We start from the raw sequence: 23,807 nt of genomic DNA on the forward strand, positions 1-23,807 counted from the left end.
TTCAATATTAAAAGTAATCGATCCAGAATAATCGATCCACCTTGTATTTTTGCAAATTGAATTGAATTGAATTTGAGCTATATGTGAATTAAATAGGATCCAAAATATAAAATCTAAACTTACTACAGATCGGATACATTATGAATAAAATAATACAGATTAAATTGAATGAATACCCTGTTATAATATATATAACAATAACACATTTCTTTAAATTAATATTTTGTAAGATTTTGTTAACCACGTGAGTCATGTATATATCTCACGTAATATTTTACTATATACATAATGAGGTAGAAGAAATTTATTATTATTATTATTATTATTATTATTATTATTATTATTTTAAAAAGTTGAACTCATATATTAACAATTTTAGGACAACACACAAGATTTACTATATTAAAGTTTTTAAATGAGGAATAATCAAAATTATTCAAAATTAATGGAGGATGAATAATAAAAACAAAATGAAGGAAACAAATAAAGTGTAGAAAGAGATTTATTCACATTATTCATAAAGAATAAATAAATAAATAGATAATGATAGTGGAAACATCTACCTGCTTATGCATTTATCTATAAATTGTATATTTAATAAACATGTTTTTTTATTAAATAATATATCTATTTTTCTCTTACAAAGTCACTTACCTTACCTAACCATTTATTATCAACCACATTGGTTGATCATCATTAATAAAATTATCAATGAATCTCATCATATCACCAATAATGTGTGTATAAATATTTTTTATCTATATAATGAAATATATGTATGTTGTAGTTATAGATAAAATTATTTCTAATGTTAGAAATAAAAATAAAGCATTGGCTTGAGCCTTCTTTTGGTGTCAAAATAATATCTACGAATAGTTATCGACTATCAGAAAATGATAAAAAAAGAAAAAGAATGAAATTTATTATAGAACGATGTACGTTTCATTCCAAAGGTATGATCACTAAGCTTCAACTAATGTCGAAATTTAGCGTCATGATGAAATCTAGCTACAACAACAACGACAATTATGATGGCGGTGTTAATCCAAAACCTAACAAAAGTAGTTTCTCTTCAAAAATCCTCGATTGGTTCGAGAACCTCATTATGTACGGTTTTTCTTCCTCTAAAAATACTACTAATCACCATTTTCTCTCCGGTAATTATGCTCCGGTTCATGAAACCCCTCCCGTCCACAACCTCCCTCTCATCGGCTACCTTCCGGTTTGTATTAATTGCTTCTTCTTTCATGGCTCCTCTCTTTATTAGTTTTTTATTATTATGGTAGCTATATATATTTGTGTATACATATTAATAATTATATATATATGTAGGAGTGCTTAAATGGAGAATTTGTTAGAGTTGGCCCTAATCCAAAGTTTGCTCCACTAGCTGGATATCATTGGTACCTACACATACTTTTCTTTTAAACTTAATTTAATTGTAAATTTGTAATAATAATATAATCTTAAGTAAGCTTATGAGCTCGACCCTAGACATATGTGGGCTAGATCTTTGTTTAAGGTCGACCTATTCAGAGGCTATTTTTTTTTCATTTTTAAAAATACATATACTTTTTAAATTGATGTTGAAAAATACTATATTTTTTTTTTAAAGAAGAATTTTTTTTTGTTATGACCTACTAAATTTCAGGCCGACCTTACTTATTATTATTAGTTTTGGTTAATTATTTCTTATTATTTTTGTAGGTTTGATGGAGATGGGTGTGTGATCTTCTAATCCATATAATAATCAACTTCATTAATTCTATTTTTATATAAATCAAATTTATTTTTTGTTATTATTCAAAAAAAAATTATTATTATTATTTATATATATAAAAAAATATTTGTAGAATGATTCATGGTTTGCGGATTAAGAATGGAAAAGCAACTTATGCGTCTCGTTATGTTAGAACATCACGTCTTAAACAAGAAGAATACTTTGGAGGTCCTAAATTCATGAAGGTAATTATGATTAATATAAGCATTAACAATTAAGAATTAATTAGGCTCAAATTTTTGGTGATTATTAATTATGATAATTATATAATTATGTGCTCAAAGTTACTTTTAGTAAGAATATAGAAGATCATGGTTTAATTAATCAAGTTTGAATTTCAAATTAATTAATATTTGTGGGTTTCAAATTAATTAATTAATTAATAAAGTTTTATTTCTTGCTAATTAACTTTAAGATTGGAGACATGAATGGGGTTTTTGGATTACTTGTGGTGATAATTCAAATTCTGAGGGCAATTCTCAAAGTATTAGATCTTTCATATGGACTTGGAACAGGTATAATTAAATACATAATAATCTCTTTACAAAATAATAATAATAATAATAATAATAATAATAATAATAATAATAATAATAATAATAATAATAGTTTACTGAGTGAATACTTAAATTTAATTTTAATGATAATAATACTTAAGTTATATTTCCGGAATTTCCGTAAATTCAAGTTTCAAATGATTATCTGTAACGTACTCGCTTCAAGTCTCCATTAGATCCTTACACTCACAGAATGATGACTCTTATACACGAGTACGTCACTCTGGCTGCTTCCTAGAATGACGACTAACCCTACAGGTCAACACGAGTGTTTCTAGTGTGCTTTGTCCTCACTCACACACTTCTTGGGAAAACTTTCTAGGAGGTCACTTATCTTGAAATTACTCGAGATCAAGCACGCTTAACTATGGAGTTCTTTCATGATGGGCTACCAGCAAGATGCATCTTGTTGATATAGGTAGTACCAATCAATCCATTTAAACTCTCTTCAACTGTGTAGTTCTATACCTACACAGTCTCAGAAGCATCACACTTGACCTTTTTCAAGCAATGTGGGATTGCACAGCTTACTCGTATTTCCCCTTATGGACCACGGGACTACTAACTGTCACATTATCCGCGTGATATTAATTTTTTTATTAGTATATTTAAATAAAAAAATAAACATTAAATAACATGGATCAATTAGAGACTGTTATTTAATTATTTACTTGACACTTAACGATTAGGTACTTCCGAAAATTCTAAAAATATAACTTAGACATTATTATTGTCAAAAATTAAACTTAAGTATTTATCTATAATTGAGAGTTAAACTTAATTATTTATCCCGTAAATTATTTATTATAATAAATAAATAAATAAAATAAACATAATAAGCTAGCTGTTTAATATTATTGTGTGTCTTTACCCCACTCATGTTGGATATGTTATCTCATTATAATTCCACTGAATTTAATATATAGTAGTATATTGTAATATAATAATAATAATTAACAAATAATATTAAAATATTAATAACAAACTCAAATAATTTAGTATAGACAAAACCATCATAATCCAATAATTTAGTCTAATCCCAAATAATCCAATCAAATCTTGTTGTCCAAAAGGTAGGATCCCAATATATTATAGGGAAAATTACGGTTATTTTTGGTAAAAAAAATTTACACTTTTATATTTAAAGCTTTTTTTTACGATATTCTATAAAAATATGAAAAAATAACAAAAAAAATTTACATAAAAGTATAACAAAAAATCAATACAAAATAAAAAGAGTGTAACATAAAAATACATCAAAAGACCGTATTTTATGTAACTGTAGAAATATTTTAATTCAATACAACTATATTTTTATAATTTTTTATATATTTTTTCTTTTGTTTTTTTCTTCTAATAATCCCAATATATTTATAACCCTCAATCTAACAAACACTAGTATTCATAGAATTTGTTTTAGTTACTAATAAATAGTGATTAACTATATATTTTTCTTAATATATAGCTAATACAGCTCTTATATATCATCATGGAAAACTTTTAGCACTGTCAGAAGCAGACAAACCATGTAAACTTTTTTTAATTACCTAAGTTAATTTCTTGCACTTAATATTATGCTTAATTAATAAAGAACATCTTTTATTTATGATTAATTAATTGACTTAATCATGTTTAACCATTTTTGTTTGTAGATATCATTAAAGTGTTGGAAGATGGAGATTTTCAAACACTTGGGCAGTTTGATTATCACAAGAGATTGGCACATTCATTCACAGCTCATCCAAAGATCGATCCATTTACAGGTATTTATATACACTAAAAAAATATAATAATAAAATAAAATAAACGAGCTTAAAAATATTAGTCATAACATGTTGTGATTATATTATTAAATTAGTGACAACTTATATTTAAAATAATTTTTTATTGTTATTAAATTTGACATTTAATTAGTCACAAAAAGTTATAACTAAAAATTTGTAAAAGAATATTCTTTTTATAGTGATATAGGGATTGTTTTTTTTTTTACATAAATTATTAAGATCTAATGATCAAGATTACAATAAATTAATTAATATTAATTATTAAAAAATGAGATAAAAGTAGTAGAAAGGAAACACAAAACATAAAATTATACATAAATTACAAAAGAATTAAATCAAATAATAATTATCACCATGCATGTTAAGAGCTTATATTTTTTATTACTCATATCTTTTTAATGTATATTTATATACCTAATCATCATTACTTATCATTACAATGTTTTAAAAATTGCAGGAGAAATGTTTACATTTGGTTTTTCACTTATTACTCATCCATATATCACTTATAGAGTAATTTCCAAAGATGGTTTCATGCATGATCCAATACCTATAACAATACCAAATCCCATCATGATGCATGACTTTGCCATTACTCAAAATTATGCCATTTTCATGGATCTTCCTTTAATTTTCAGGCCAGAGGTACGTATGGATAGACGCTCCATCATTAATATTTTAATTAATTTTGAGATGAAACTCCATAATTCTTATAGTTATATTCTTGTCACATAAAACATCCAAATATGTTTATAAAAAAAATTAACATCGAACACAACTTTTCCTTATGTGTCATCATATGTGAGGCTTAGTGACAAAGCCACATTAGCTCCAGAGTGACTCAAGCTCCCCGCCAAATTTTTAAGAAGTAAAATACAAAATTATCAAAAGAAATATAGTATTTCGGTGATAAACCTAACTCTGTCACTGATCATGTTTGTGCTCGTGCTTAATAAATTGTGCACATAGGAAATGATGAAGGGAAAGAATTTTATAATTTCATTTGACGCCACCAAAAAGGCTCGATTCGGTGTGCTTCCGCGGTATGCAAAGGATGAGCTTTTGATCAAATGGTTTGAGCTTCCAAATTGCTTCATATCCCATATTGGTGCTCACTTTTTTTTCCTAATTATTAATTTCTTAACCAATATTGTCATATGCCTATGTTGGTGTTTATTCTAATTTTGTATTTGTTGTGTAATATTAATTATATATATAGCAAATGCTTGGGAGGAGGAAGATGATGAAGTTGTTATGATCACTTGTCGTATTGAGAATCTTGATTTGAGCATGTACGGTGGGGATATCAAACAAAAGCTTAACATAAACGCTTCTTTGTAAGAATTTTTTCACATTTTATGGGCAAAAGTAATTAAGTTTATATATATTGTCATTTTTTTATTTTCCTACTTTGAGAAGTTATATTCTAATTTTGTTAATATGACGTTGTATGTTGTAGTTGTAATAAGCATCCAGTCCGTATTCGAAATTTTTTGAATATTTTATAGTGTCTAATGTAAAGTTTAAAATAGTTTATTGTACGAGTAAAGTTGAATGTTTGAATCTTATTTTCTTCACTATAAAAATTCTTGAAAACAAGCAAGATATGCTTAGTATAACTATAATGTACACTATCATAAAAAGAATTGCAATTTCTCTATAAACTGAAAACAAAAAATACCCTTACAGTAAAAGCAAAATTAATGTCGTCACCAATTTTTTTTTATCTATAGTGATATTTATTATTTTCTCTAATAATTGTTTAGGTATGAGATGAGATTCAACATGAAAACAGGTGTATCTTCTCAAAAAAGACTTTCACCATCACATGTAGATTTTCCTAAGGTGAATGAGAGCTACACTGGCAGGTATGTATATAGGCATAAACTTTTTAGTGGTAACATAAGCTTTTATTATTTATCCGAAAACTGACTATGGTGATGTGGACATTACTGTTTGACACGTGGTAAGAAAGAAAATATCCTGGAGTTGAGTAGTCCTGAGTGATCATAGCAGTCGACCTAGAAGGGTTCCTTAGCCCTGCGTCCAGGTTGATTCCGGAATGGATGTTTGGATCCTGCCAAGTTGTTTCCAACTCAGCATCTTTCAGTATTTTGAATCAAGAAGACTAGAGGAATTAAGTCCAAGACTTGGAAACTGAAAAGAGACGAAAAAGCATCCTAGAAGTCAACCCAGGTGCCTAAGGTTTTCAACCAATGCCCAAGTTGACATCCCAACTAGGGTTTCGGTTTTTGCATCTGTCTTAGTGTAAATGGCTCAAACTTTATACTTCGACATGAATAAGACCTATCACAAATATATTTTAGGCATCAGAATCAAAATTAGATCACTTTTATTTTTGAGCACCCGTGGCACCAATTGCCTAGGGCACCCAACGCCTAGTTTGACATATTGTCAATCTGGGGTTGACATATTGTCAACCTAGTGCGCTTCAATTCACAATATTGAAAAAGTATCTCGAGTATTTTATTTGTCTCCATCCAAAATGAGAAAACAAGTGCTTTCGGGAAAGAAACGGATCGACTTGAAAGCTAAAACGGGGACCCAGGGCCCAAGTTGTCCTAGGTGTTGGGCCTAGTACGAAATAATGAAGATATAAGTGATCTCAAGGAGCAAACAAAATTAATAGGGGGTTAGAACAGGGACATTGGGCCCTGCACCCAGGTTGACATGCAACCTATAGTTTGCATGTTTCCACTCCTCAAACGCAAATTTTGCTCTGAGCATTTTTCTTAATTTTTGTCAAAAATAGGGTAGGAGACCTCGTTCACAATCTCGAATGGATTAGAAGTGTCAAAACGAGCCCCGGGAAGCACCCAACGCCTAAGTTGACGTGCGACCTGGTGCGCTGGATTGTGCTTATCAAAATATGATTCCATCTCGACCATCCGACTATTTTTTCGTAGTAAACGAAAGTTATGACTTGTGACATGTCGAATTCCCACTTTTATATTTCACCCTTTCAACAAGGTGGGATATCGGCAAAATTGAGAAGTTTCGAGTCTACCCAATTTCACCAAAAACACGATATTTTTGAGAACTGATGAACAACTTTACTATAACAAAGAATTTGACTAAGTGATGTTAACATAACCTTCAAAAAATACAAGTCTAGGATATTTTTTTCACTTACTCAGCATCCAGGTTGACGTCATAATGTCAACCTCGACGCTTGATGTCAACCTGAGCGTTAGGTTATCAACCTGGGCGTTAGGTTATCAACCTGGGCGCTGAGGAAGAAACAAAGGGTATAGTGGGATTTGGGTAGAGAAATTGAGATAGAGTGTGTATATAATTTTGAAGTGATTAGTGAAATATATCTCTCTTTGTGGGTTTGGTAGTTTTACCAAAGTGAGTAAATTGATTTATTTCGTTTCTTCATTATTTCGCTGCACTTGAAATTTTTTATTTTTTCCAACAATAACAATATGTCACATCTTTGCTTGCATGTGTGAGTTTTTCACAGGAAACAACGTTATGTGTATGGGAATAGACTAGACCGTCTTGGAAAAGTCACCGCAATTGTCAAGTTTGATCTGAATAATGTTGAACCTGATCATCAGAGTACTGATCACAGAACATGTAGTCTTGATGAGGTTGGTGGAAATATTGAAGGTATCTATGATCTTGGACATGGTACATTTGGATCTGAGGCTATATTTGTTCCCAAAGTTCATGAACTCATCAACTCTCAAGAAGATGAAGATGATGGCTACTTAATATTCTTTGTTCATGATGAGAATAATGGGTGCGTGACTACTTTATCTCTTTAATTCATGCCTAGTAACACTCTTAAAAATACACTATAAAAAAAGTTACTTTTAGTGACAATTTTTTAGTTAATAACATAATTTTTTTGTGACTAAATGTGACTTTTAGTCACAACAAAATGTTACTTGTGACTAAAACATACTATTTAATTACAAGTTGTCACTAATTTAGTTTTAGTTACAACAAGTATTGTGACTAAAAATATATTTAGTCACAACAAATTGTAATTTTTGTGACTAATACTTTTAGCCACAGACTTTTTAGTCACAACATAAGAATCATAATTTATAATTAATTATAATTTTTTCACTTTTAGTCACAAATTTTGTTGTGACTAAAAGTAAATTTTTTTATAGGATTATCTTATCTATACCATACATATTATAAGGAAATTTAATGGTGTGGTAATGTTTATAAATTTTGTTACTTAATTTTATTTATATATATATATAACAATGTATATTGTAATTAGGAAAATTTGCGGCAAAAGTCCCCAAAAAGTTCACGTTGATGCTGATTAGTCTCCAAGCTCCAAAAATAGCGGCAATAGTCCTCAAGGTCACACTTTTTATTTGTCCGTTGGTCTCCAAGTTAACAAATCTGTTAAACCCAATTCAAATGCCACTGTTGAAATATTATTGGTGGGTATTATTATTTTAATTTAAAAAAATAAAAATAAAAATAAATAATTTTTTAAAAAAATTCTTTTTTTCTTTTTCTTTTTTTTTCTTTTTTTTCTTTTCTTCTTCGTCTTCTTCGTTTTCTTCTTCTTCAACCCAACCCTAACCTAACCAGCCACCGGAGCACCACCACGACCCCACGGCCAGCCCTAACCCCACTCCAGCCCCGATCCCACGACCCCACGGCCAGCCTTAACCCCACTCCAGCCCCGTCCCCACGACCCCAACCACAACCCCCGACCAAATATGTTGAAATACATCAAATTTACTAAAAATTTCAAAATAATCCCCTCATTCACAGATTCAAACCCACAACAATTTCAAACCTAAAAACTACAAAATCAAGAATGCAAAACAATAACCAATAAAAAAGAATCAAATCAGATGAATGGATCAAGAAAAAAAAAACTAACCTTTGGAATCATATTTATATTTGGGACAATCGCAGATCCCCATGGGTCTTAACGACAGCGGATCAGTTAGAGGAGGAGGCTGGGGTTTCAGGAGGCGGTCAACGGTGCAATAGTGGGTCTCGACGGGGCGGAGGGTGAATCAGTTAGAGAGATGCAGGTGCAACGGTGACTGGTGTTCAGCGAGGGTGGGTCTCGATGGGGCGGAGGAGGGTAGGCTATCGGGTTGGGTGTCAACGTGGTGGAGGTCTGGCCCTGGGGTCGTGGTGGTGGAGGTCTGGCCGTTGGATCGTGGGGTCGTGGGGTCGTGGTGGCTATCGGGTTGGGTCTCGAAGAAGACGAAGAAGAAAAGAAAGAAAAAGAAAAAAAAAAGAAAAAAAAAAGAAAAAGAAAAAAAGATTTTTTTTTTAAAATTATTTATTTTTATTTTTATTTTTTTAAATTAAAATAATAATACCCACCAATAACATTTCGACACGTGGCATTTGAATTGGGTTTAACAGATCTGTTAACTTGGAGACCAACGGACAAATAAAAAGTGTGACATTGAGGACTATTGCCGCTATTTTTGGAGCTTGGGGACTAATCAGCATCAACGTGAACTTTTTTGGGAACTTTTGCCGCAAATTTCCGTTGTAATTATAATTAGCTTTCTTTTTGCTAATTTTTTTAAAAAATTTATAATTTTTTAAAAAGTAAGCACGAGAATAATTGACCATTTGAGCCATGTTTAACAGGATGAACCCTCAACTTTAGTGTGTCATAAGAAAAAAATAATTTAGACTATTTTTAGAAAAAAAAAAATATAGTCTTTTTAAAATCAATAAGAAAATGTGTATTTTTAAAACGAATTTTTTTTAGGCCCTAGACTAAGTAAGCCCTAAGTATAGGCCTAGATCGCCTATACTTAGAGTTGGGCCTGAGTTTAAAGCATTTTAAATTATTTCAAATTTACTAAAAATTTGTAAAATATCTACTATAACCACAATGTATATCATCCTATACAAAATTGAGATAATTTCTCTACATACTAAAAATAAAAATGCTCTTACACTCCCCCACATGATTGTTAATTGCAAATCACCAATTCGGTTGAGATAAGTTGAGGAATGCATCTTTTTTATATTCATTAATAAAAAATACTCTTATATTTTATTTCATTAAAATCTACCGATTTTTATGAGTGGGTAACCCTAATATATCTTTACCCTCCAGTTAAGTGTAGCACATGATTTACATTAATCTAAAGAGTATAATAGAGACATCATCTATAAAAGTGGGTATATCTTAAATAATATGGAAATGAAGATAAAAATTAGAATAAATAAAGTAAAGTGGGTATACAATGCAATTTTCTCAATTCGATCGCACACACCAAACACGAGAACAATAAACACTAGGGCCAACCCTGAATTTTGGTGGGCCTTAGAAAAATAAAGTTTTTTGGGGACTTATTAAGAATAAGTGGTATTTCTAAGCGATTTTTTTTTCTTTTAGCCCCTAAACCGTAAATGTTAGATAGCCTGCCTTAACTCAAGACCGACCCTAATCAGTACACTCATACCAATTAGGTACTCAATCATATATATATACACAATCTACAACCATTCAAGAGGGAAGAGAACTATTTCTATGTTATTGATTGTAAGAAAGTACAGAAAGTGATACAAATTATTATGAGCCATGAAATACATGTAGTAACAAACATAACAGTCATAATTAATTAAAAGACAAGTATACAAAGAAAAAAGAGTTAAGCTATATAGTGACATAACAACATAATTAGATTATGACTATTAATATATATTGAGAGAGTAATTTATAGTAAAAATACTTATGTTTAATTTTCAGTTGTAAATAAATACTTAAGTTTAATTTTTGACGGTAATAATATCTATGTTATATTTCTGGAACTTCCGTAAGTACTTAGTCGCTAAATGTCAAGTCATTATCCACATGTCATTTTTTCATTGGTATATTTAAACTAATTTTTTTTTAAAAAAATAAAAAGTAATTAATGACTAGGACCTTCAGGAATTGTCACATGACAATATACTTAGCACTTAACAACTAAGTACTTACGAAATTTCTTAAGTATAATTATTGCTGTCAAAAATTACATTTATGTATTTATTTACAATTAAACTTAAATATTTATAAAGTAAATTACTATATATATATGAAGAGTTAAAACTCAACATATATGTAGTGATGAAAATATAATTTATTAATTAATAATTACTTTGGTTACCTTTTGCAGAAAATCAAAAGTGCATGTTATTGATGCAAAAACAATGTCAGCCAATCCAATTGCTGTAATTGATTTGCCTTGTAGAGTTCCATATGGATTACATGCATTGTTTATTACTGAGGTATATAATGCTAATTAAATTAAATCTATCAACTTTTTTATTATTAGACATATAATTGTGATGATCTTGCTCATTTTGAAAACCCAAAGAGGTATTTTAGACTTTAGAGTAGTATTAGAAGGTTTATTAAAAGTTAATTACATATATAATGTGATATCATGGGTTAAATAATCATATAGAAGAGAATATATATTTGAAGGCTAATTCTTGAATTTTTAATATGTATTATATTATGTGTTTTGAACTCTTTTTTTCATACCGTTAAAAATTTCTATCAAATTATTGAGATTATTGAATTTAAAGACTTCTGTCTAACTCCGTTTAATTTTACTAATACGGTGATTGTTCATATATTAAATTGTGTCCCTCCAAACTTTAATATGTACCAAATCGTATCTCCTAAACTTTCATCTAGGTCAGACTTTCATTAGTAAAATTACACAAAAATCTTTAAATCTAACAATCTCAATAATTCAGAAATTTTTTTTAATAGTCTGAAAAATTCAAGTATTATGATTTAGTACATATCAAAGTCAAGTAGCAAAAATCTTAATTAGTCATAATTAAAAAAACTCTTAATTAATTAATTAATTAAAAAAGATTATTATTAATTTATGGTAAGGTAAAATTGTTGGTATTATATACTTTTTTTTCTTTTTTTTTATGACTATATAATACTTTTTTTTTTGTTCTTTGAGCAGAAACAACTGCAAGAACAAGCAGAGAGCTAATTGGAAATAGTCCTCCATATAGCACTCTAAGATTTTTTTTTTTTAGCTATAATTAATTTTAAAAGATTTCAAAATCTTTGTAATGTCAATATATAATAACTTATTGTATAAGATCATAAATAGTTTTCTTGTAGCTTTAAGTTATTACAAGCTCTCTTTAAATATTGTTGTGCTATAATAGATATTGTATTGTGTTCATAATTTTTGGATTCGTATCAATTTGGTGTTATGCCAAAAAATTTAAATACTAAAATACAAACAATACTATATGGGATGTTTATTTTTCTTATTGTATGTTTGAATGGTTAGAGATACACCCACTTCTTTGTATTTATTAGCAATTTTTAAATATTTATTTTTATTGGGTTTTGTCTGAAAATTTTTAATAAATTACAACTCGGTTGAGATGGAATAATCCATGATATAAATGCCAAAATTTAATCTTTGTTAACTACAATTGTTATTAAAACAAAATCATTGTTTGAATAAATATATTCATTCTTGAAACATAATAGTGTTCCTTTCAAAAATAAAAACATAGTAGTGTTGTTTTTTATTTTACAAAAATTAACCTTTATTCAAAAAATAAAACTTAGACTTCATAGTCATTACAAATAATATCTATTAGAATTACTGACACGTTAACTATACCAATTAAGTTCCAAATATAAATCCACTTAGCTATATTATAAGTCGCAAAATTATAATCTCTTGTAATAAATGAAAAATTACAACTCAAAAAATAATTAGAGAATCTATTACTAGCATATAGTTATCAATACTTCAGTAGAAACAGGTCCATTCAGAGTTTTGATGACTTTTTCTGAGTCGTTCTCAATCAACACAAATTGGTGCTTCCAAACAGTCGATGTCTCGAGCACCAACAGGCAAGCCGCAACTTTACCAATGAATGGTCAGAGAAAGTGAACCTTTTAGTAGCAACTCACAAAATTGTTCGATAACTAATGCCACAACACACATAGCCCCACTACCCACAACATAGTAGTGTTGTTAATAACAATGACATTAATAGTTAAATATTAGTGTAAATGAGATATGATCAAGGCCAAAAAATTCTAATTTAAAATTGGCACAATTTTCAAAACCACATTCTATTAGTTATTATATACTAGTTATGTAAATATTAAAAAAAAATCAAGTACCATCAAGACAACCAACCATTATTTAGTTTTAATTAAAAAAATATACATTCTAGGACAAAATTAGCTAGTGTTATTTTTTATTATAACACACTACAACCTAGAATGAAAATTTATATTTTTGTACTTTGTCCTATAATGGAAAGAATCTCTTCATCTTTATCAAAAAAGGATCTCTCCAAAAAAAATATAAAATTTAATATAATTCAATAATATAAAGACTTATATTATTGATTAGAATCAATAAGAAGAAAAATTAAAAAGCTAACACAAGAAAAAATGGCCAAACTAGACATGAAAAAGCCAAGCTACGAAGAAGATGAAGGCGTTAGTCGTTATGGAGTTGTATGTGTTAATCCAAACCCTAACAAAGGCTTCTCTTCGATGCTCCTCAACTGGTTCGAGAACCTCATTGTTAGGTTTATGTACAACTCTTCTTCGTCTCACCACTTTCTCACCGGTAACTATGCCCCCGTTCTTCGTGAAACCCCTCCCGTCGACAACCTCCCTCTCCTTGGTTACCTTCCGGTTTGTTCTATTTCTTCCTTCATGACTAATCGTTGCATAGTAACTCATTAATTATCGTGCTTTTCATCAAAGTAAATTTTTACGCTACTACAAAATATACATTTTATTAATTAATAACTTTTTCACGCCAGTCATAAAATTTGACTGACGTGATAAAAAGATGCATATTTTTGCATCTTTTAAATTAATTAGTGTTTTTGAGTTTGAAATTCATTTCATCAAGTTATACAATTTTCATTATTATTGACATTGCTTTCTTTAGAGTTAAAGTTTACGAAAAAGTTTCTTCAATATAACATGTTACGAAACACAATGTATTTAAATAATCAAGTTCGGTGTTTAAATGTATCACAATCATTACTCGTACATATGTTTACGCAGAAGTGTTTAAATGGAGAATTTGTTCGAGTTGGTCCCAATCCCAAATTTGCTCCAATTGCTGGATTTCATTGGTAAATATATTTTCTTTTTATATTTGAATTAATTTTACACTCAAATTTTAAATGAAATTAATTAATTACAAATTTTTCATTAATTTTGAGGTTAATTATCGTTTAATTTGTTGTATATATGTGCAGGTTTGATGGAGATGGGTGTGTGTGATTCTTTGCTGATCAATATAATTTTAATTTATAATTTCAAAACATTATATTACTTGGCTAATAATTTTTTCAATATTATTGTTAAATTAATATTTGGTAAATTTTACAGTATGATTCATGGTTTGCGAATTAAAGATGGAAAAGCAACATATGTGTCTCGTTATGTTAGAACATCACGTATTAAACAAGAAGAATATTTTGAACGAGCTAAATTTACGAAGGTAATTAATTTATTACCGTATACTAATTTGTTAAAATATGTAGAAAAATGGGAGTAAAGAAGAAAATTATTTGTTTAGTTGGGTAGAAAAGAGAATGGAAGAAAATATTGGAGTAAGAAAAAAATAGTACTTCTAATATTTATTTAATTATCTCTCCAAAATTAGATTCAAAATAATTTATTTAAATTGTAATCTTTTTTTAATAATTTTTTTTTCAACCAAACACCAAAAAGAAAATTATTTTATTCAAAATTAATTAATAATAAATACATATTTGTGTTAATTACATGTATTAATAAAAGGAAAAATGAATATCTAATATTCATAATTATGAATTATAAATTTTATTTATTTATTTATTTTGTTATGAAAATTTCAGATTGGAGACCTAAAAGGAATTTTTGGCTTACTCATGGTGAACATACAAATGTTAAGAGCAAAACTCAAAGTGTTAGACCTTTCATATGGAAATGGAACAGGTATATATAATTAATTATAAATATTTGTGTATATATATCATTATATATTATATCTTCACAACTAATTAATGTTATTAATTTAATGAATTATTACCAGCTAATACAGCTCTTACATATCATCATGGGAAACTTCTAGCATTGTCAGAGGTAGACAAACCATGTGAGCATATAAATCTTTTTAATTTTAGTGATAATTAAATTGTATGTTGTGATATTTTTTAAATATAATATTTTTTAAATATATAAAATAAAATAAAATAAAAAAGTGATGAGTAGAATTTGGGAATGAAATGTTTTATGTTTAACTATAGATATGTAAGGGAATATTTCACAAATATATAAAAATTTGGTTCTACAGAATTTTAAATATTTTTACGATTTTTATAATTTTATTTATAGAAAATATATGTATTTTTATGTTTTATTCTTGTTAATTTATTGTTAGGTTTTTGTTATTTTGATATTGTTTAGATATTATTTTCATGTTATTTTTATATAATTTTTTTTGTTATTTTTATAAAATACGGTAAAAATATTAAAAAATATATATATATTTAAACGTAAAAATATAAAAAAAATTTATAAAAAATTATGTTATATATAATTATGGGGTAAGTTGAAAAATGCTCCTTTTATTAATCAATTAATCAAATTTACCGCTAATTTTATATTTATTTGAAACATACCTCTTTTTATATGTATTGTATCCAAAATACTCTGACATAAGAGAGTCACATGGAGAGTATCTTGAAGTGACAGGGGCAAAATTGGTACAATGTTTTAAAAAAGAGGTAAAAATGATAGACTTTAAAAAAAAAAGATAAAAATAAAAGAGTACAATATAAAAAAGGTATAAAGAGTAATTTCCTCTTATTCTTATATATTATGTAATGTAGATGTGGTGAAAGTATTAGAAGATGGAGATCTTGAAACACTTGGGCTATTGGATTATGACAAGAGACTCACACATTCATTCACAGCTCATCCAAAGATTGATCCATTTACAGGTGATCAAAAACATTTATATATATAGTGAATTTTTACATCATTATATATTTTATGAATTTTATAGAATGTGTGCAAATTATTATATGGCTTATTTTTCAAAAATGTTATTTTATGAGAAAAAATAAAAAATAATAAAATATAGGAAAACTAATTTAAGGTAATTATGAAAGTAACTAGTTACTTTATACTGTTTTCTTATATTTTTTAACTTTAAACTATTTTGATCTTTTTAAAACGTACAATGACTACAATAAACACTATCATCAAATGTACATTACCATTATAGATGTGTGTAGGCTCGACTTTATGGATAAGCGGGTTAAGTCTGTGCCTAGGGTTCACCTAACCTACAGGTCCAAATGTTATATTTTTTTACTGATTTTAAAAAGGGTAAAGATCATTTTGGACCCTCTGTTTTACAAAAGTTACCAATTAGACCCTGTGTTTTGTTAAATGATAAAATGGACCCTGTATTTTCTAAAATAGTACAAATAGGACCCTGAATTGATTTTTTGTCAAAATAAAGTTTAATTATAATCCGATCTAAAAGTGCTATGACAAAACTGTTTACATTTTTTTGTATCTGTTCGTATTAAGTATTGTCTTCAAGTTGGTTGTATTAAAAAAAAAAGTTGTCAAAAATTAAGTTCAGGGTCCTATTTTTACTATTTTAGAAAATACAGGGTCCATTTTGTCATTTAACAAAACACAGGGTCCAATCTGTAACTATTGCAAAACACAGGGTCCAAAATGGTATTTACCCTTTTAAAAAATATCACATTTTATTCTAAATAAATGTCCAAAAATATTTCTTTCCTATGGCCTAATGTGTGTTAGCCTATATATAATGAATTATATTATTCCCTTAATTTGGTTATTTGAAAGTTACTAATAATTAATGATAATATTTTGTAGGAGAGATGTTTAGTTTTGGGTATGCACATACTCCTCCATACATTACTTATAGAGTTATTTCAAAAGATGGTTTGATGCATGATCCAGTGCCTATAACAGTACCAAACCCAATCATGATGCATGATTTTGCCATTACTCAAAATTATGCCATTTTCATGGATCTTCCCATGATTTTCAGACCAAAGGTATGTACTTTGTATATACTAATGAAGTAATGAAATGCTCTTATCTAATCGAATCGAATTTGTTTTGAGATGAAACCTATGATCAATATTCTTACTTAATTATGTGATCTTATTAAAACAAATACTTTAAATAAGTTGTATAATATTCTTACATTTATGAGAACATATATAGATAGACATTCAATAGTACTATGCATTGATTTGCTACTTCTATATATGTTTTAATGAGTACTTCTTAAATCCTTCAACCAATTTATTTTTTTATCTATCAAAAGAATCTAATAAGGAGAATTTTTATTTTTATGGTTTTTTTCATAAAAAAAATCATAAAAGAATTTAAAAATATATGGAAAATAGTTTATCGTAACTAGAAGAGTAACTAGTTGCTTTCTTAGGAAAACCAATTACTTCCTTAGGGTAACTAATTACCTTATATTATTTTTCTCATATTTTTTAATATTTTTCTTTTATTTTTGAGTTTTTCCTTAATATAACATTTTTTTTTTAAGAAAAGTTACATTTTTATACAAATTGTATAAAAGTACATAAAATTTAGAAATTTTTACATGAAAAATCCATTTTACACAATTTATTACAAAATTACTCATACACGCTTATACCTACTTTTTTACTTACAAAGTTTGTTTTATTACACATATACCACTTAGTCATCATTCCATCCATCATCAATCAAATCCTACTCTCTTCCCTCTCTTTTTTCATTTTCTATCAATCAATCCATCATTTCACTCTCTTTTTTTCTTCTTTTCTTTTTATTTTTAATTTTATTTCAGTTTTTAATTTTTAATTTTTAATTTTATTTCAGTTTTTAATTTTTAATTTTTAATTTTATTTTCAGTTTTTAATTTTTAATTTTTTTTCCATAACAATTCTTCTTGTCTTTTTATTTTTAATTTTTAATTGTAAAGCTAGTTTCTTATATATTGTTGCTTAGGTCTAAGATTGACTTCTATCAATCAATCCATCATTTCACTCTCTTTTTTTCTTCTTTCCTTTTTATTTTTAATTTTATTTCAGTTTTTAATTAAATCTTTTTAACTTATTAGTTTAACTTTACAACTTCTGAAATACTTTCATGACAAAAGAGAAGACTTTGACTAGGCCATTCAACTGATATAAGCATGTACAAATAAATTCGTACAATTTTAATGTCATTTTCATTCTCGCTGGACTAGCTCAAAGCCACGTCGAAATAATTAGATAACAAAATAAAATAATAAGAAACAATTACCGATGATATTCTATACTTGAAAAGAAAACGATCTAATTCATGCTTATAGTAGTATTGACGTGAGTAGAGTTATAAAATTAATATTAGAAAAGTATTAGGAAAAACATGATTAAGATTTATGAGTGAAGGTGGCAAAGCTAATAGATTAGATTAACCTGGTCAGTCCCATTTTTATATCATCAATGGGTAACAATGAGATTTATCATGGATGTTGATGTTCAAAGAGTTTTTCCTGTATTTTAGTTTGTATACAGTTGTTTTGTAGTTTTATTATAGTTTTGCTACTAGCATATGTTATTTCACTATAAAATTCATATGCAACTATTTGCACAAAACTTACTATGTATAACTACTATTTCTTAGTCACCATCAAATTAAATTCTTGCATAATATATAAACTATCATAAAACGATAATGCAACTATAAGACAACTATTTTGCACTTGCATACAGTTGTTTTGTAGTTTTATTATAGTTTTGCTACTTGCATATGTTATTTCACTATAAAATTAATATGCAACTATTTGCACAAAACTTACTATGTATAACTACTATTTCTTAGTCCCCATCAAATTAAATTCTTGCATAATATATAAACTATCATAAAACGATAATGCAACTATAAGGCAACCAAAACAAAAAATAAATCAAAATGCAACTGTATATAACGTAGATGTATTATTCATGAGGTTTTTTTTTAAAATTTTTCACATCATACATTGTTTTGGATTTAGTGGGAGCTCCAGATCTGTTTGTTACAGATCTACATTTCATGAATATAGATTTCGATATTAGGGGGAGTTATTTTGATTGAATAAAATAGAAAACAAATGTGTAATTTCAGTTTCTTCACGCTTTTTCGATTTTTTTCGTCATTTTCAGTTTAGATCATTGCAGGTATTCTTTTCCAGTTGATTTTGCCAGAATTAATAGTTGTATTTTTCTCGTTTTGGTTTCATTTTGGTTGTTTTGCGGTTTGAAACGAGCGCGTATTTTAATCTTCATGGTTCGCTCTGTACAGCTGAAGGCTTAGTGCATGTGGTATTTTTGTAAATATTTGTATGTGGACTGTATAAATGTTTAATGGGCCGGCCCAAATAATTTTTGTAATTTTTTTTCCTTTTTTGTATTTTTTTGTTTTTTTCCCTAAAATTTATAATTTTCACTTCTAATAATACAACATCAAAATAATAAACACTAGGGCTAAGACAGAGCAGATATGCATTTAGGGCACACTCAACCTATAACGCTATTAAATATTTTATGAGTTTGTGTGTGTGTTTGAAATTTTTGAAGGAAATGGTGAAAGAAAAGAAGATGATATTCTCATTCGACACTACTAAAAAAGCGAGATTCGGTGTTCTTCCTCGGTATGCAAAGGATGAACTTCTAATCAAATGGTTTGAGCTTCCAAATTGCTTCATTTTCCATAATGGTATAGTGATCATTATTTTTCCCTTATATTATCTTAATTTTTCTACACCTTGTTGTGTTATGTATATGACCAATTAATATTAATTCATACAAAAATATAGCAAATGCTTGGGAGGAAGAAGATGATGAAGTTGTTATGATCACTTGTCGTGTTGAGAATCCTGATTTGGACATGTATAGTGGGGAAGTCAAAGAAAAGTTTAGTGTAAACACTTCTTTGTAAGAGTTTTTCTTTTATTTATATATAAATTCACTTATTTATTCATATTAATATATACATAGTGAAAAATAACTTTTTTGAAGCATTAGGTAAAATAATTTTTTTTTACCTTTATTATAAGAATAAATAGTATTTAATTTTTTAAAAAATAAATAAATATAATTTTTTAAAAAACATTTTTTTTATTTGAGTCCTTAAATTGGGTGCACCCTGGGCACGAGCCTAGCTCGCTATAGCCTAAGGTCGGACATGGCCTTGATAGTAATATATCATTTTTGTTTAATCCCCATTTAGGTATGAGATGAGATTTAACATGAAAACTGGTGTAGCTTCACAAAGACAACTTTCAGCATCAGCGGTAGATTTTCCTAAGGTGAATGAGAGCTATATTGGCAGGTATAAATATATATTTATACGTATATATGTATATTTGTATTTAATATATTTATATTTTATTAGGAAAGTTATTGGACCTAACTTCAGAAAAAAAAAATATCAGGATAAGTTGAAAAATATCTCTTTTTTGTATCCATCAATCAAAAATACACATATTATATTTTATTAAAATATACCATTTTTTAGAGTGAATTACCCAATATACTATCACTCTCTACTTAAGTCTAGCATATAATTTACATTAACTTAAGGGGTCTAATGGAAACATCATCTATAATAGTGGGTATATCTTAAAGAATATGAAAATAAAGATAAAAATTAAAACAAATAAAATAAAGTGGGTATACATTGTAATTTTCTCAAAAAACTCATCCTTTAAAAGAAATTTTTGCATAATAGACAAAAAATTCAAAAAAAAAAAATTAAAAATACATTAGTGTGGAGAAAATTTTCATTTTTACAGTTTGAACTTTTTTATTTACAAAAGTACGGATTTTAGTAAATTGTTGTCATGAGGTTGATTTTCTCGTTGTTCTTAGTTATTTTATAGTTTATTTATATTTGTTGTGAGGTTGATTTCTCGTTATTTTTTAGTTATTTTTTTATTTTTGCCGAGACAATCATATTTTTATAATTTTAAAATTTGAAAATAGTATTTTTATAAATAAAAAATTTAAGTCATTAAATTGAAAATAAAACATAGAAAAAATATATTCAAAAACTCATCCTAATAAAACAGCTTGTTAGTGGAGGATTCTCCTCAAAGTAGATCGAGTATATATCACTTTGTTACAACAAAAATTTAGTAGTAATTTTATTATTTATACAATTAATTAAGACTAATTATTATCTCTCTTTGAATGAGTTTTTTTCACAGAAAACAACGATATGTGTATGGAACAAGACTGAATAATCTTGCAAAAGTCACCGGAATTGTTAAGTTCGATCTGAATTGTGAACCAGAAAATAGTAAAACATGTCTTGAAGTTGGTGGAAATATTCAAGGCATCTATGATCTTGGACCAAATAGATTTGGTTCTGAGGCTGTATACGTACCCAAAGTTAAAGGACTCGATTCTGATGAAGAAGAAGATGATGGCTACTTAATATTCTTTGTTCATGATGAGAATTTCGAGTATAATATTAATTCATCTTTTTCACATGAAAGGGCATTCCGAGCTAGGTGACACTACATATGAGTAGTCAGAGGCTTACAAAAGGCTGCTGTAAAGACTTCTGACTACTCCTATGGTGTCAGATTGATCGGATTGTCATTTCGCATTTTTGTTTTTGTATAGTAATTTATTACATTATTTATATATGACCCTAATAGAGTTGATGATTTCTTTTGTAGAAAATCAATGGTGCATGTTATTGATGCAAAAACAATGTCAGCAGATCCAATTGCTGTAATTGATTTGCCTTGTAGAGTTCCATATGGTTTCCATGCCTTGTTTATCTCTGAGGTCAGTAATTAATAACTAATCTTACTATCATTAATTATGATCTTTTGTTCTTTTCATTAATCTCAAAGTTAAACTAATCTTAAAATTAATATATTGTGTTCTTTTGATCAGGAACAACTACAAGAACAAGCAGAGTTCTAAGTTCTAAAGTCATCTTTAACGTGGGGCGAATCGAGTTGCAAATTACTCAAGACTCTTAGAGGTCTCCCAACATCTTTTTCTTTTACAAATTTTTAATTAACATTTGTTCATATGGCTTTTGAAAAAAATATATTTAAAATCATTTTATTTATTAAATAAAAGTCCACATTTTAAAAAATTTGACCAAGATCCCATAAAAACTATGTTATAATAATTAATGAGCTTTCACACTAATCTTAATTAAGAGAAGATAACTATATCTTTGTAATGGCAATTATTTCTTGTGCTTAATGTTAATTAACTTGCAATTAGTCATGGAAATATTACGTACTAGTAAAATTACTCCATTATGATTCATCAATGTTGTGTCTCATTTATTTTTCATTAGTAATGTAAAATCGATTCCATTATGACTCAATAATGTGGGGCCGCAATATCTAATTTTCACCTCATTAAAATTAAAATGTGAATGAATTAAATCGACTCTAAAATATAGATGGTGTAACAAAATAAAAATGCTAAAGCATATGAGTGGAGTATCAAAATGTGGATGATTAAAATTGACTCTAAAGTATGGATGGTGTAACAAGATAGAAATGCTGGAGCATACCAATAGAGTATCAAAATGGATGATTTAAATCGACTTTAAAATATGAATGGTGTAACAACATAGAAATGCTAAAGCATACCAGTAAAGTGGTGCCTAATAGTACTTCAAAATATCATATTGTTATTAGTGTAGTTAAGTATTTATAGTTGAAATTGTCTAAGAACAAAAGAAAAAGAATGATTTTTCTTTTTTTGAAAAGGGTGATCTTTACAAAAGGAGAAAACAAATTACATAGGAATAAGCTTATCTAAGAGGATTTCTTCGCTATTATAACTAGCACTAACTCAGTAATCAAGAGTGTTCTTCGCTAAACAATGAGCTACACTATTAACATTCCTAAAAGTGAATCAAAAATTAGCAAAACTGTAAGACGTGACAAACTTTTTGATGTTTAAGATGAATTCCAAAAAATTGCATTAGCACAATCTGATTCGATGGAGTATCTATCAAATCATAGCAAGTGATTGGTTTTGAGCTCTCTTACACACACTTTCATCTTGTTCTTTTTTTGTTAAGAGATTACATGGTGCAACTATAGAGCCCGTATACCTCATCCTCCTTTAATTAGGTCAATGGTATGCACCTCGAGAGTTCCCATCTTATTAAGAATGGCACCACCATAGTAAACTAACCATCTAAAAGCTCATGCATACTCCCTTTTAATAAGGAGTTATGCTGAGATTCGAACCCTTGACCATAGTAAAGAAAAAAGCCACTAAAAGCAAGTTGACCCTGAGATTAGGCGAGTCAGGCTCTCTCCAATTCTCAACCTTTACTTTTTCATTTTTTAAAAAATATTTAATGTGTAGTTTTTAAAAGCTTTATCATTTCATTAAAACACTAAAACTATCATTTAGATAATAAAACTATATGTAGAGGCTCTAAAATTTGATTTTACCTTAAACCCCACATACCTTAAGACCGACCCTACTAATTAAAGATATCTCTATCACTGCACCACACAACATGTGACTTTCATCTTGTTCATGATATACAATAATTCCCAATTATTAAGTGAGGGACATGCCCTTACAAAAAATAATGAGGAACATGTGATTCCATTTTGGTTATGAAAGAAATTCCAA

At 27.9% G+C, this 23,807-nt stretch overlaps 2 protein-coding genes across 3 annotated transcripts; both read left to right on the plus strand.

The window, feature by feature from the left end:
• Nucleotides 1–799: 799 nt before the first annotated feature.
• Nucleotides 800–12,312, plus strand: LOC115711621 (carotenoid 9,10(9',10')-cleavage dioxygenase 1). Of its 2 annotated transcripts, XM_030639993.2 has the most exons (14): nt 800–1,222; nt 1,333–1,403; nt 1,708–1,722; nt 1,854–1,965; nt 2,196–2,295; nt 3,803–3,865; nt 3,990–4,100; nt 4,579–4,766; nt 5,091–5,229; nt 5,341–5,458; nt 5,888–5,989; nt 7,609–7,890; nt 11,264–11,375; nt 12,077–12,312. In XM_030639993.2, exons 1-14 carry the CDS (start codon nt 809–811, stop codon nt 12,104–12,106), a joined length of 1,857 nt encoding a protein of 618 aa, XP_030495853.2. In that variant the 5' UTR covers nt 800–808; the 3' UTR covers nt 12,107–12,312. The 2 variants fall into 2 exon arrangements, with proteins under 2 accessions (XP_030495853.2, XP_030495856.2); XM_030639996.2 differs by lacking the exon at nt 3,803–3,865.
• Nucleotides 12,313–13,545: 1,233 nt separating this feature from the next.
• LOC115711622 (carotenoid 9,10(9',10')-cleavage dioxygenase 1) lies at nt 13,546–22,520 on the plus strand. The gene is made up of 14 exons (XM_030639998.2): nt 13,546–13,794; nt 14,176–14,246; nt 14,373–14,387; nt 14,506–14,617; nt 14,997–15,096; nt 15,194–15,256; nt 15,993–16,103; nt 17,020–17,204; nt 19,752–19,890; nt 19,991–20,108; nt 20,404–20,505; nt 21,383–21,640; nt 21,860–21,971; nt 22,083–22,520. Exons 1-14 carry the CDS (start codon nt 13,546–13,548, stop codon nt 22,110–22,112), a joined length of 1,665 nt encoding a protein of 554 aa, XP_030495858.2. The 3' UTR covers nt 22,113–22,520.
• Nucleotides 22,521–23,807: the final 1,287 nt, after the last annotated feature.

The sequence above is a fragment of the Cannabis sativa genome, chromosome 3 (genome assembly GCF_029168945.1).
Source record: "Cannabis sativa cultivar Pink pepper isolate KNU-18-1 chromosome 3, ASM2916894v1, whole genome shotgun sequence".
In the NCBI taxonomy this organism is placed as follows: Eukaryota; Viridiplantae; Streptophyta; class Magnoliopsida; order Rosales; family Cannabaceae; genus Cannabis; species Cannabis sativa.

Bases quoted from the DNA above. Each gene is read 5' to 3' on its own strand.
- LOC115711621 (XM_030639993.2), top strand. From the start codon at position 809: ATGTTAGAAATAAAAATAAAGCATTGGCTTGAGCCTTCTTTTGGTGTC. The intron at 3,866-3,989 runs GTAAACTTTTTT...TTTTGTTTGTAG, and splicing joins GTCAGAAGCAGACAAACCAT to ATATCATTAAAGTGTTGGAA. The intron at 5,459-5,887 runs GTAAGAATTTTT...ATAATTGTTTAG, and splicing joins CTTAACATAAACGCTTCTTT to GTATGAGATGAGATTCAACA.
- LOC115711622 (XM_030639998.2), top strand. From the start codon at position 13,546: ATGGCCAAACTAGACATGAAAAAGCCAAGCTACGAAGAAGATGAAGGC. The intron at 17,205-19,751 runs GTATGTACTTTG...AAATTTTTGAAG, and splicing joins CCATGATTTTCAGACCAAAG to GAAATGGTGAAAGAAAAGAA. The intron at 21,641-21,859 runs GTATAATATTAA...TTTCTTTTGTAG, and splicing joins GTTCATGATGAGAATTTCGA to AAAATCAATGGTGCATGTTA.